The 14823-nt window shown below is 40.3% G+C and overlaps 1 protein-coding gene and 1 non-coding gene across 4 annotated transcripts in view; one reads left to right on the top strand and one right to left on the bottom strand.

Annotated features, from left to right (window-relative positions):
• Positions 1–14823, top strand: part of POLQ (DNA polymerase theta) — a 115165-nt gene that overhangs the window by 29462 nt on the left and 70880 nt on the right. For all 3 annotated transcript variants that reach the window (XM_049877546.1, XM_049877555.1, XM_049877564.1), the window contains 4 exons: positions 464–606; positions 2280–2473; positions 3436–3560; positions 4795–5038. In XM_049877546.1, the coding sequence (XP_049733503.1) occupies positions 464–606; positions 2280–2473; positions 3436–3560; positions 4795–5038 (706 nt within the window). The remainder of the gene's footprint in view (positions 1–463; positions 607–2279; positions 2474–3435; positions 3561–4794; positions 5039–14823) is intronic.
• On the bottom strand, positions 3890–3996 carry LOC126058176 (U6 spliceosomal RNA). Its single transcript, XR_007513125.1, has one exon. It is a non-coding gene; the product is annotated as a U6 spliceosomal RNA (small nuclear RNA).

The raw sequence follows: 14823 nt of genomic DNA, 5'->3' as shown, positions 1-14823 counted from the left end.
ATTTAGTCTACTTTATAATTCTATTTTTAATTTATTTTCTTTTATTTGTGCTATGTATTTTATTTAATATATTGAATTAATTAATCTTGTACTTATTAATAGTATTTTATGTAACTAATTTATTAAATTAATCCTATTAATTTTATTTATTTTAATTGTTATTTATTTCATTTAATTATTTTATGCTTTTAATGTATTTTACCCATTTAATTATATATTTATAATTATCATTTTACTTTTTATTTTATTTATTGCCTTTATTTTATGTAATGTAGTCATTTTACTTTATTTAGTTATATTTTATTTTAATTTAGTTTTTTATTCACTTACTATTTTATTATATCTGTTTATTAAATTTTATTTTATTCATTTTACATAGTTTAATTAATTAATTTTATTTAATTACTTTTTTAAACATTTGCTTCCCCACTCGTTCACCCCCACTTTCTCACACCCAAACTAGGAAAAGTATATCATCCAACCCATCTTGGTTCGGCTACTCTTTCTTCTTCGCTTTCTCCAGTGGATACTTTAGATATTTTTGCTGACCTCCAAAGAGCAATGAAGAGCTTTGTTTTAGAGAATGACTTGCATATACTCTATTTGGTAAGTTCTGATTTCTTCACTATTTTATTTGTGAAAACGGGGAAAATATACATAGATAGAATTCTGAGGATCATAAATATCCTTATGGAACATCTTGTTTGTTTTTCTTGACTAAGTAGTGGTGAGAATAGAGAATAAAGTTGTTTTAAAGTAAGAAGCTAAAAGTTCTAGTGACTTTTTAAAATCTGCTTACCTACCCACCTATCTTCAACCTCCTTTCAAAAATGATTTGAGGTGCTTTATGAAATATATATATATTTTACAATATGTAAGAGAACAGCAAAGGATGATGGGATGCCCAGAAATTAAAAACAAGATCATAATATAAAACTCAAGCAAAGGTTGGTACATGTTTTAGGCTGTGTTCTTTAGAGAAGCAAAACCAATAAAGCATATAAATATATAAATAGAGAGAGATTTATATCAAGGAAATGGCTCATGTGGTTGTAGAGACTGGAAAGTCCCAAGTCCCTGTGTCAGGCTTCTCCTGATTCATGTAGCTACAGGGGGCTGGTGAATACAAGATGGCAGGTCAAACAGCTGGGCTCTGACTCACAGGCTGTGGAGACTGACGGATTCCAAGATGGCAGGTAAGCTGCTAGCTCAATTAAGAGCAGATACATGCATTTTGATAAGTAACGAGTAGGGATACAACTGAAATCCTCAGTTAAGAAGGCTTATCAGGAAATGTGTTTCAGCAAAAAACACTATATAAAGGTGAGGAGAGGAGAATATGTGTGGGCAGGGCGTTTTTTTTTTTTTCCTTGCAAACGTGTAATACGTGAGTGATGACAATGGGCTCAAAGTTCTGTGTCCTACAGTATGTCTAGCAACAGCATCAAAGCAGTTCATCCACTACAGCCTTGAGAATAAGTCTCACCTATTGTACCACAGCTAAGATTTTGGGCTCTGGAGCCAGACTTCCTTAGTTCAACTCCAGCCTCATCACTCAGTAACTGTAAGACCTTGATAAAGTACTTAACCTCTTTTAGGAGTCCATTTCCTCATCTGCAAAATTAGAGATAATAATACTACCCTCCTCAGGGCTGACAGTCTTTGGGCTGGACATCTTAGTAAATATTTAATACATATCTTTATTTCTAGTAAATTCTCCAATGTATATGTCATCTTCCAGAATGCCTAATTCTTCCTATTCCCAGAAGCTCCCCCTTCCATTTTACTGATTTTTTCTTGGAAATTGGAAACCCTGGTGGTGTAGTGGTTAAGAGCTATGGCTGCAAACCAGACGGTCAGCAGTTAGACTCCACCAGGCACTCCTTGGAAACCATATGGGGCAGTTCTACTCTGTCCTGTAGGGTCGCTATGGGTCAGAATCGACTCGACTGCAACGAGTTTGGGTTTTTTTTTTGTTTTTCCTTGGAAACCATATACAATACATTAAGATTGTACCTAGTGTCAGGATATTGAGGTTAAAAGCTTCTATGATTAAAATACTTGGGTTCTATAAAATCTATTCTGTATACTTAGCAGCCTCTTTTCCTTTTGTCCTGGCTGTAAGTTGTTCTGTAGATAAATGAGGTTTGCTCAGAAATGAAATATTATCTCTTTTTCAAATCCTGCGACCTTCATTTTGAGTATGAAGTGTCACATTTGCAATTTTGCTACCTTCGTAGTGTCGTAATTTAGCTAATGAAGGATGCTTTCCCTTTTAGGTTACACCAGTGTTCGAGGATTGGACTACTATTGATTGGTACCGATTTTTTTGTTTGTGGGAGAAGTTGCCAACTTCTATGAAACGGGTAGCGGAGTTAGTTGGGGTTGAAGAAGGGTTCTTGGCTCGCTGTGTGAAAGGGAAGGTAGTAGCCAGAACTGAGAGACAGCACCGGCAAATGGCCATCCATAAAAGGTAACCATCACGGAGCCTGGACTCTCCATATTTGATGCAGCGTCTGGTTAACAGTAGATGTCCAGCTTATTGTAGTCATTTCGTCAGTAAAATAAAACTTTTGGCTGACTATAGTGCACTTTTAAAATTTCCTGTATTTACTGAATTTATTGTTATTTTACTTTCTACCTATATCTTATGCTTTAGCAGACAATGTTATATAAAAAGATATTTTAAATCAGAACATGTTATTACTTTCCTTTCTTAAAGAAGATGTGAATCAGAACAACTGCCAACTTAGTGTAGCTTCCTTTGGGGTTATGCTTTTTTACCTTGAGAAGTTACTCATTATTAGTAGGGAAGTGCCAATTAAAAGATTCCGATGCGGGAATTGGACAGGCTGTTAGCTTTTTGGAATTTAACAAAATTACTTTTCTTAAAATATTTTCGCTTCCATTTGCTGTCAAGTCGATTCCAACTCATGGCGACCCCATGTATCGTTCAGAATATAGTCAAGTATAAATTTTATAACGACTTATAAATTTGGATTTTTTATGCCACTGTTACCCTTCATTTACTCAGTTAATCCAAACTGGATTTGGAGCTCAGATTCTGCCATTTTATAGAAATATGGTTAAATAAGCATATAGCAATATATCAAGTTTTCTTTAAAATTTTTGTGCCATCATTTTTTTTCAGCCAAGCTTTATTTCTTAAAATTAGTTAGCTGTATTGAAATATGGGGGAAATATCTTTTTTATACAGATACTAGTTCTTTGCTGTTAAAAAGTTGTATGTCAGAACCTGCTTTGCATACATTGATCTCAGTCTTTTTCCATTCACTTTTTCTCATTAAGAATCTTCTCAGGGTGTGTAAACCCTCTATTGCCTTTTTGGGTCTTAATTGTTTTGAAACAAACATTGTACTTTTATAGTAGATGTAAGTAATGTTTTACTCTACTTTTGGTGATTTACTTTTTCAGATTTTTCACCAGTCTTGTGTTACTAGATTTAATCAGTGAAGTTCCCTTAAAGGAAATTAATCAGAAATATGGATGCAATCGTGGACAAATTCAATCTTTACAACAATCAGCAGCTGTTTATGCAGGTCAGTTCAACAAAGGTTTCCACATTTATTTCAGACTGGTTTAAAGTCAAGTTTAAGATCTTCCTTTTTTTCTAAATTTCGTTTTAATGTAGGGCTCTACATTAAAGCCATAATTTTGAGTAGTCCCTGTCATCATCAGAAAGCTTAAAACGTCTGGGTTCAGTTACGTTGTTAGAGAGTACTGGAAGCTAGCTGAATGTTTGGCCCTTAGCACCCTTCCACTTCTTAATAACTTGCTGACCATCCTTTTCGTTTCTGTTTTCTTTTTCCTTCTTTGTTGCCTGTCACAGGAAGAAACAAAGTTCTCAGTGGCCTCTCTCTCTCTTTTTTTTAATATGGAATGTTTCATGAATTTGCATGTCATCCTTGTGCAGGGGCCATGCTAATCTTCTCTGTATTGTTCCAATTTTAGTATATGTGCTGCAAAAGTGAGCCTACAGTGGTCTTTCTTTTCTTACCAATTTACTGATGAATAGGCCTGTTAAACCATACAGTTCTGTAGCAAAACAAACAAAACTGTCTCAGTTTGTTAGTGATGTTATAACAGAAATACCACAAGTGGCTGGCTTTAATGAACAGAAATTAATTTCTCACAGTTTAGGAGACTAAAACAAAAAACCCAATGCCGTTGAGTCGATTCCGACTCATAGCGACACTATAGGACAGAGTAGAACTTAGAACTGCCCCATAGAGTTTCCAAGGAGCACCTGGCAGATTCAAACTGCTGACCCTTTGGTTAGCAGCTATAGCACTTAACCACTATGCCACCAGGGTTTCTAGGAGACTAACCCAGTGCCATCGAGTCGATTCCGACTCATAGCGACCCTATAGGTCTGTCTACTAGAAGTCCTAAATCAGGGCACTGGCTCCAGGGGAATTCTCTCTGTCCGCTCTGGGGGAAAATCCTTGTCTCTTTAAGCTTCCCTTCCTCAGTTTCTTGGTGATCTCCACGTGGCATCAATCTTTTTCCATTTGTGCTCCCTTCTGTGCCCAGTCTGCTCCTTTTATATCTCAAAAGTGACTGGCTTAGGACGCACCCTACGCCCATATGGCTTCATTAGCGTATTCCAAAAGAGATCACATCTACATGTATCAGGGTTAGGATTCCGTCATACATTTTAGGGGCATATACAGTTCAACCTATAGAAAAAATTTTAAAAAGTGCATCTAAAGAAAACAAAAGTGGAACCTATAAGGAATTTTTAATTCAACAAATATTCTATGAATATTCTAGGGATGATTACAGTATTTTCCAATCGTCTGGGCTGGCACAACATGGAACTACTACTTTCCCAGTTTCAGAAGCGTCTTACATTTGGTGTCCAGAGGGAGCTGTGTGACCTCATCCGAGTGTCCTTGCTTAATGCACAGCGAGCCAGGTTCCTCTATGCTTCCGGCTTCCTCACCGTGGCAGATCTTGCCAGAGCAAATACTGCTGAGGTAGAGGCTGTTCTGAAAAATGCCGTACCTTTCAAAAGGTAAGAAAGCCCCTCTGTCTACGCAGGATTATTAAATGAAAAGTCATGTCAATCTGTAAATGATAGATAATGTATTAAAATATCTTTCTCTTAGACAATCTTATGACACACTGAAGGGGAATAAAAATGTGGCACCTTTTCTTCCCTTGAGGATTATCCTTTAATATTGTTCAACTTAAAAGAGGTTTTTAAAATCTGTAATTAATTCTGTCCTAGAAGGATTGAGTGAAAGTACGCATCCCCATGCTTTCTGCTTTGGTGGATTTTGATTTTCAGTATGTATCCCGTCTCATCTTAGAACATTCTTTATGGAAGAACACCTTAAAATGTACTTCTCTCAGATGTGTTTTGGAATACTAGTCCCTCAAAAGCTAGTCAAGAGAATCCCTTGACTGTTTTGTATGTGTGTCTGTGCATGTACAACCAATTCATCGAATGGGCTGGACTCAACATATAATCAAGGAATTAAAAAAAACACCCAACAAGTTGCTGTGGAATTGACTCCGACTTGTGGCCTCCCCGTGTGTATCAAAGTAGAGCTGTGCTCCGCAGGGTTTTCAACAGCTGATTTCCAGAAGTAGATTGTGAGGTGCCTTTTTTTTTTTTTCTGGGTAGACTTGAACTCGACTGTTTTGGCTGGCAGCTAAGTGTGTTAACTTTTTGCACCACCCAGGGTTTCCAATAAGGGAATAGGTTAATTGTTTTCTCTATAGCTGTTCTTTGGACTCATTCGTATATGGGATCTTAGACAGATCCTATAGCTATTTAGTCACTTTTAGGTATTAACAAATAGTTTCATTTTGAGATACTGAAATTTTGTTCTAAATCCAAACATCAAACTCATTTCCGGGTCAAAGCTTCTTCCCTCCCACCCAGTTATGGCCTAACCCAGGCTCTGAAACCTCTTAAATGTTTAGGGAGGGAAGGGCAAAGTCTTACTATCCTCTTGGCTTTTGCATATTTCCTCCCCAATTTACTTTCCTTCCTTTGTAATCTTAAGGTTTGTGGTAGGAAAGAGGGATGAGAGGTAAAGGGGGAAAACTTTTTTGTTAATAGTATTTATATCTGTTAGATATTGAATACTGGCATATTAGGTGGAAATACTGAGCTTAACTGTGCTAGCATTTTTCATGTTACTATTGTTTTTTATCAATGCTCTGGTTATAAAGCTCCATGGATTTTGACTCATCTGTCTAAACTATTTTTCTCATAAGTCCACAGTTTTAGTGTGTGATTTTGTAGTACATGAGGTGTGTGTATATATATATATATATATTTTTTTTTTTTTTTTTCTTCTTTAGGAATGCATATGGTATTATAGCAAATATTCTTATAGCTCACTTACTTGACTTCAACAGGGAAATATACATTTGTGTGTATTTTAAATAATTTAGGCTTATACTTTAAGTAATTTAAAAACAATTTTAACGGCTTTGATGGAAATCTAGTTAGAAAGTATTTTATACTTTCTTTTTACAACAATATATTTTAACCTTTTCTTGATGGCTTTGTGTTATTCTTCTAAATATTAGTTACTTTTTTTTATATTGCATAGTAGTGGTACTTACAGGAGCTATTGAAATGTGTAGACTATTTCAGTCTGCTATGTATTGCTCTGTGCTCTATCATTTGTGACTCTGGCTTTCTGTCATTTTTTCTGAGTGTTAAGCTGTTAGCTATTATTTCTCATTACTTCAATTTTGGCAGCGCACTCCAGACTAGGGGAAACGTTGTAGATTAAATGTCTTTAGCTTTTCACCAAGTTCACCCCAATTTGTTTGAAAATTAGGCCTCTGCTTCAGAATTAGAAGTTTTGTCACTTTGGGGTGTGTCTCTGGTTCAAGTCTACCTAGGATATGATTTAAACCCTATTTTTAAAGATGTAGTTCTCCCCTGGAGTGTCTGATTGTCAACAAAATCTTTGGATATACACATATGTGTGCAGAAATATGTACTGAGAGCTCATCAGTTGAAAATTATGATGTGAAAAAATCAAGGAGTATCTCTATATTGGGAGTATCTCTATATGGTAACAGTGTACCTTGGATCATCCTGAACTCTTTCAGGGAGTCATCTAAAGGTAGTACACATTTTAAAAAATTTAGTTGGAAAACACGTTTTGGGATTACTTCTAGTATTATGCTAAGGGTGTTACTATTGTGGGCATGCCTCTTCTGAAAGCCCAGAAAATTTATTGATCAAAATTAGGGACATCAGCGATAGGAGAAATTCACATCATGTACTTCCTCTTGTGATACATCACTCCTGGGGCATTCTTATCAAAAACTCCTAACATGGATTTCATCATAAGGAAACATAGGATGAATCTAAACTGGGAGATGTTCTGCAAGATAATTGGTCACTATTTGCCTTAGGCTGGGTTCGCTACAGGAACAAAACCAGTGAAGCGTGTGTGTGTGTGTGTGTGTGTGTGTGTGTGCATACATAAATTTTGAAGGAAATGCACATACAGTTGTGGAGGCTGGCAAGTCCCAAGTTCATGGGTCAGGCATCAGGCTGGAGGCTTCTCCTGATTCATGTGATTGCAGGAGCTGGTGAACCCAAAATTGACAGGTCAGGCAGAAGGCTGCTGGCCCACGAGGTTATAGGAGCTGACAAATACCAAAATCTATGGGTCAGGTGGAAGGCTGCTGGCTCATGGGGTTGCCGGAGCTGGTGAATCCCAAGATCTGCTAGTCAGGCAGAAGGCTGCTTGCTCATGTCCCAAGAACCAGAGGTCAGAGGATAATGAGTCAGATGCAGGATCCAGAACATGTGAGCTTTGCCAGAACATCCATATATATTGGATGCAGGCCACACCCCCAAGGAAGCTCCCTTTTCAACTGGTTGGCTGCTTGCAGTAGATTATAAAATGGGGGATGGCTATATCAGATGACAAAATGGAGGATGATTACCTCATCACATAACTGCCAAATTATATCATTACATAACTGCCAAACTATATCATTACATAACTGCCAAACCACTGAGAATGATGGCCTAGCCAAGTTGGCACACAACCTTAACCATCACACTCCACTCCTTGTCAACTTGGCACTTGTACACATCTCCTTAAATCATACACAACTCTAAATAAAGACAATTCCAAAATCATACTAATGTGCATATGACCAAAAACACATTAGCCCCATTTATATCTTATGTTTTATAATAAGTAATGGAATAAGAGAGGGAAGAAAACAAAGATATACACACACACAAACATATAACAAAACAAGGAAGAAACACTAAAAACAATTTCAGTCCGTTTCTGCAACTGGTCACGTGTTTATAGCTTGTATTTAGAACTACCTTCTTCCAACACCCATCTTGCATTCCCTTTGCCCTCAGCAAGCACTTCAGCTGGTTATGGTTCTTTGCCTGGTGGGGTGACCCAAACCTTCATTCCTGAAAGGGTCTGAGACATTAGTAGTCATGTCAGAATTGGGTTGCTGTAGTTTTCCATTGACTTTAATCACAGGGCATGGTAGTACTAAGAGATGTCCTAAGGGATCTCTTGTATTCGAAACATACAGGTTTCCCCCACTAATTGAAACTAGAACGTTCCTATGAAACGTTTTGAATGCTGAAATGGCATAAAGCAAAGATGCAATTACCATTAATTTATATGGGAAGATTTTTCAAGTGTTCCCAGATCCCAAAAATAACCTACTAAATTATACCAATTAACACATAAAACCTAAAACAACACTAACATAGAATAACCCCCCCCCCAAAAAAAATCAAACCCACTGCCATCAAACTGATTCTGATGCATAGCAACCCTCTAGGACAGAGTAGAACTGCCCCATAGGGTTTCCAAAGAGTAGCTGATGGATTTGAACTTCAAACTTTTGGTTAGCAGCCAAACTCAACCACTGTGCCACCAGGGCTCCAATGTATAATAAATGCAGGAATGATATGATAAACACACAGCCTATATAAAGTAGATATAATGTGTGTACAGTACAGTTTCACAGAGACAATTCAAAGATGTGGTGGCTTGATGCTGAGATACTGAATGCAGTTCCCGGGGAAGGAGCTTGGTGATGCCACTCCTGCTGCTCAGGATGTGTGGTGCCTCTCTAACAGCTTGCTGCAAGACGAACGCTGAATATTATTTCTGTTTTTTGACTTTTTTTGTAAAAGCAAAAATTCTCTTTGGATTTCTTTTGGTTAGTGAAAACGGGTACTAATGTAGATCTTTCATAAAAGCGAAGTGGTGTAAAGCAAACTTTTAGAAAGCGGGGGATACCTGTGCTCTTCTTTGCTTCCATTATGTGATAGCAGTCCTTTCCCCTTGGTATTCAGGATCAATCACATCAGCCAATATGGTAACTCCCTGTTTTGCCTGCTGATCCAGAGGCATGAGGAACGTGAAGTGGCTGGATGGCATTCTTAACTTCCAGTTAGTGGAGTCGGTTGTGTCTCCTGGTGGGAGCATTCCTCCCTTTGGAACTAAGACCTCTAGACTTGCAGTGCATAGGGTCATGGAGACAGGAGCAAAAATTTTGTAAGTGGATTACTAGGGGTAATAGTGAGTGGTGCCACTCCCATTTTCACCCTTTGATTCCTAGGCCCATGAATCCTGGCTGTGGGAAAAACAACACCATATATTGAATGCTGGTTTAGAGCATATACAGTCTCCTGGAGAACATTGCCCCAACCCTGCAAGGTATTGCCACCAACTGGTGCCACATCATTCTGTCAAGCCAGCTGCTTCAGGATGATGGGGAACATGCTAAGACCAGTGAATTCCGTGAGCATGGGCCCATTGCCACACTTCTTTTGCTGTGAAGTGCTTCTCTTAGAGGCAATGCTGTGTGGGGTACCATGACAGTGAACGAGGCATTCTATAAGTTCATGGATGGTATTTCTGGCAGAAGCATTGTGTGCAGTGAAGGCAAATCCATATTCAGATTAAGTGCCTATCCCAGTGAGAACAAAATGCTTCCCTTTCCATGATGGAAGCGGTCCAATGTAATCAACCTGCCACCAGGTTGCTGGCTGACCACCACAAGGAATGGTGCATATTGGGGATTCAATGTTGATCTCTGCTGCTGCCAGATTTGGCACTCATCAGTGGCTGTAGCCAAGTCAGCCTTAGTGAGTGGAAGTCCATGTTTCTGAGCCCATGCATAACCTCCATCCCTGCCACCATGGCTACTTTGTTCACAAGCCAATTGGGTAATGATGGGAGTGTCTGGGGAAAGAGGACAACTGGTTTCCCCCAACCACTTGATTGTTAAAATCCTCCTCTGCCGAGGCCACCCTTTTGTGAGCATTCACAAGAGACACAAATATCTTCATTTCCTTGGCCTATTCAGAGAACTCTATCCACATACCTCTTCCCCATACCTCCTTGTTATCAATTTTCCAATCATGGTCTTTCCAAGTCCCTGACCATCCAGCCAAAACTATTGGCCACAGCCCATGAATCACTATACACTTGAGTATCTGGCTATTTCTCCTTCCAAGCAAAGTGAACAGCTGGATGCATTGCTTGAAGTTCTGCCCACTGGGAGGACTTCCCTTCACCACTGTCCTTCAGGGAGATCCCAGAAAAGGGCTGCAGTGCTGCCACTGTCCACTTTTGAGTGGTGCCTCCATGTTGTGCAGAACCATCTGTCTTAGGCTGAGTTCTCTAGAGAAGAAAAACCAATGAAGTGTGTGTATATATATATATGCATACAGACACGTATATTATGTGTGTATATATACAGAGAGAGAGAGAGAGAGATTTATATCAAGGAAATGGCTCACACGGTTGTAGAGGTTGGAAAGTCTCAAGTCCGTGGGTCAGGCTGGAGGCTTCTCCTGACTCGTGTAGCTGCACTGGCTGGCAAACCCAAGTTTGACAGGTCAGACAACAGGCCTCTGGCTCACAGGCTGCTAAGGCCGACACATCCCAAGATCAGCAGATAAGCTGCTAGTTCAAGTCCAAAGAGCTGGAGGTCAGATGAACAGGAGCCAGCTGCAGGATTCAGAGTGAGCAAAAGCCCTCGAGCCTTGTCAGAAAGTCTGCCTATATTGGATGCAGGCCACACCCCCAAGGAAATTCCCTTTCAACTGATTGACCACTCACAGCATATTCCATCATGGAGAAGATCACATTTTATCAGATCTCATTATGGAGGTGATTACATCATTACATAGCTGCCAAACTACATTATAACTGCCAAACCACTGAGAATCATGGCCCAGCCAAGTTGACACACAACCTTAACAATCAAACCACCTGTAAACCAGGCACTAGTTTTCTCTTCCTCAGTCAACTGATCATAAACAACTCCCCATGAAGCCATAGGTGCAGACTGGGAGAGGGAAGGTAATGTGACAGGAGTGGAGACCATGGGCCTTTGAGCCACATCCTCATGTAACTTATTTGTGACTTCAGGTCGTGTTTGAGCCTTGCTGTGGATTGAATTGTGTCCCCCAAAGATATCTGTCAACTTGGCTGGGCCCTGAGTCCCAGTATTGTGTGATTGTCTACCATTTTATATGATTTCCCTATGTACTGTAAATCCTATCACTATGATGAAATGAGATGGACTAGCTAATCTCTTTAAGATATAAAAGAGAGAAGTTAGCAGAGAGATAGTGCGACCTCATACCACCAAGAAAGCAGTGCCGAGAGCAGCGCATGTCCTTTGGACCTGAGGTTCCTGTGGTGAGATGCTCCCAGACCAGGGGAAGACTGATGGCAAGGACCTTCCTCCAGAGCCGACAGAGACAGAGGGCCTTCCCCTGGAGCTGGCACCCTGAATTCTGACTTCTGGCCTACTGGGCTGTGAGAGAATAAACTTCTCTTTGTTAAAGCCATCCACTTGGGGTATTTCTGTTATAGCAGCAACTAGATGACTAAGACAAGCCTGATCTCATATACATCACTTGCATTTAAGGATGGAGTGCTGCTGTGTACATCCGACTTAATTACTCTGGGTCAGCTAGCACCTAGTTCTTGATGGGCAGCCCAGGCCTTATGGTGACTTGGTGGCCCACTGTTAAGCATTCAGTCTCTACTAAGGGCCAATAACAAGCCAAAAGCTGTTTCTCAAAAGGTGAGTAGTTATCTGCAGAGAATGGCCGGGCTTTGCTCCAAAATCCTAACAGTCTGTGCTTTGACTCACCAATTGTTGCCTGCCAGTGACTCTGAACAGCATCTCTATCTGCCACTGACCCTTCAAGTGCCTTTGGATCAGCCAGATCATATGGCCCAGCTAGCAGAGAGACTTGCATGGCTGTCTGGGCCTCTTGCAGAGCCTTCTCTTTGTCTGGGCCCCACTCAAAACTAGCTGCTTTTTGAGTCATCTGATAAATGGGCCAGAGTAGCACACCCAAATGAAGGATATGTTGCCTCCAGAATCCAAGGAGGCCCACCAGGTGTTGTGTCTCCTTTTTAGTTGTAGGAGAAGCCAGATGCAACAGCTTATCCTTCAGTTTTGAAGGAATATCTTGACATGCTTCACACCACTGGATCCTTAGAAATTCCACTGAGGTGGAAGGTGCCTGAATTTTTGTCGGGTTAATCTTCTACCCGCTAGCGCTCAAATGTCTTAACAATAAGTCTAAAGTCATTAATACTTCTTCCCTACTAGGCCGAATCAGCATAATGTCATTATGTAATGGACCAGTGTGAAGTCTTGTGGAAGGGAAAGGCGATCAGGGTCCCTGCAGACTAAATTAGGACATAGGGCTGGAGAGTTGACATACCCCTGAGTTAGGACAGTGAAGGTATATTGCTGGCCTTGGCAGCTGAAGGTAGTAAACTGCCACTGTGGTTCTCTGGCATTAACCAGGTCAGTAGCTACATACCAGGTACCAGGAGGAGATGTATTAATTTGCTCAAGCAATGAATCCACATCTTGAACAACAGCTGCAATTGGAGTCACCACCTGGTTAAGTTTATGATAACCCATTGTCATTCTCCAAGATCCATCCATTTTTGCACAGGCCAAATAGGTGAGTTGAATGGAGATGTGAGAATCACCACTCTTGCATCCTTCATGTTCTTGATGATGGCAGTAATAGCTACAGTCCCTCCAGGAATGTGCTGTTACATTTGGTTTACTATTTTCTAGGTAGTGGCAATTTTAATGTTAGGGATTTAATATGGAGGTTCTGCCAGTTGCTAAGTGTGCCTATTCCAATTATGGATTCTGGAAATAGGGAAATCACTGTGGGGTGGGTTCAGGGATCCACTGGATCCACTGTGAGACAGACCCGAGCTAAGACTCCATGAATAACCTGACCTCCATAACACCCCCCACTCTGACTGGTAGGCCACAGAGACATTTTGGGTCACCTGAAATTAGTGTTAGTTCAGAGCCAGTGTCCAGTAATCCCTGAAAATTCTGGTTATTTCCTTTTCCCCAGTGAATAATCTGTCCCATAAAAAGCCATAAATCCCTTTGGGGAAGACTGGGAGAAAGATTAGCAGCATAAATTTTTGGCAGTGTAGTGGGGTCCTTCCTCATAGGAATCTGAGCTCCCCTTCATTTAACAGGTTGTATATCTGTAAATTGGCTTAAGTCTGGGGATTGATTGAGGGGCCACGACTCTCTGTTCTGGCAATTTGAGTCAGACTGCCATTCATTTGACCTAGAATACTGCTTGTACACATCAAGTAAGTAGTAGATTTCTCATCTATTTCACTCCTAGGGACACCGTGACTAAGTAGCCAATATCATAAGTCCATATGAGTCAGACTATTCTGATTACTGCTTTGACTGTGCTGTCCATTATGGTAATCATGCCCACCTTATCTTTGGCGATCAAATACTATCACATGGCCTCTGCCACCACCAGTCTCAAGCGTCCACCTGATCCAAGAAGCTCACTCCTCACCAGCATCCCTCTCCATCCCATTGGCCAGTCCAATCCCTGTCTGAAGAGTTGGCTTTGGGAATGGTTCCTGTCCTGGGCCAGCAGAAGGTCTGGGGGCCATGATCTCCAGGGTCCTTCTAGTCTCAGTCAGACCATTAAGTCTGGTCTTTTTACGAGAATTTGGGGTCTACATCCCACTGCTCTCCTGCTCCCTCAGGGGTTCTCTGTTGTGTTCCCTGTCAGGGTAGTCATCGGTTGTAGCAGGCACCATCTAGTTCTTCTGGTCTCAGGCTGATGTACTGTCTGGTTTATGTGGCCCTTTCTGTCTCTTGGGCTTGTAATTACCTTGTGTCCTTGGTGTTCTTCGTTCTCCTTTGTTCCAGGTGGGTCGAGACCAATTGATGCATCTTAGATGGCTGCTTGCTAGCGTTTAAGACCCCAGATGCCACTCTCCAAAGTGGGATGCAGAATGTTTTGTTAATAGATTTTATTATGCCAATTGACTTAGATGTCCCTTGAAACCATGGTCCCCAAACCCCCACCCCTGCTACACTGGTCTTCAAAGCCTTCAGTTTATTCAGGAAACTTCTTCGCTTTTGGTTTAGTCCAGTTGTGCTGACCTCTCCTGTATTGTGTGTTGTCTTTCCCTTCACCTGAAGTAGTTCTTATCTACTATCTAATTAGTGAATGCCCCCTCCCACCCTTCCTCCCTTCCCCCTTTCGTAACCATCAAAGACTATTTTCTTCTCTGTTTAAACTGTTTCTCGAGTTCTTATAATAGTGGTCTTATACAATAAAACCAAACCAAACCCACTGCTGTCAAGTCGATTCCGACTCATAGTGACCCTCCTTTTAAGTTGCTGTTATTTTTAAACATAGATTAAGGTTCTTAATTTGCTGTATACATTGCAAATCTTTATTTGCTATGTACATTGCAAGTATTTTTTCACAATTTATCA

This window comes from Elephas maximus, chromosome 1 (assembly GCF_024166365.1).
Source record: "Elephas maximus indicus isolate mEleMax1 chromosome 1, mEleMax1 primary haplotype, whole genome shotgun sequence".
NCBI classification, from domain to species: Eukaryota; Metazoa; Chordata; class Mammalia; order Proboscidea; family Elephantidae; genus Elephas; species Elephas maximus.
This window is presented reverse-complemented; position numbering and strand designations above follow the sequence as displayed.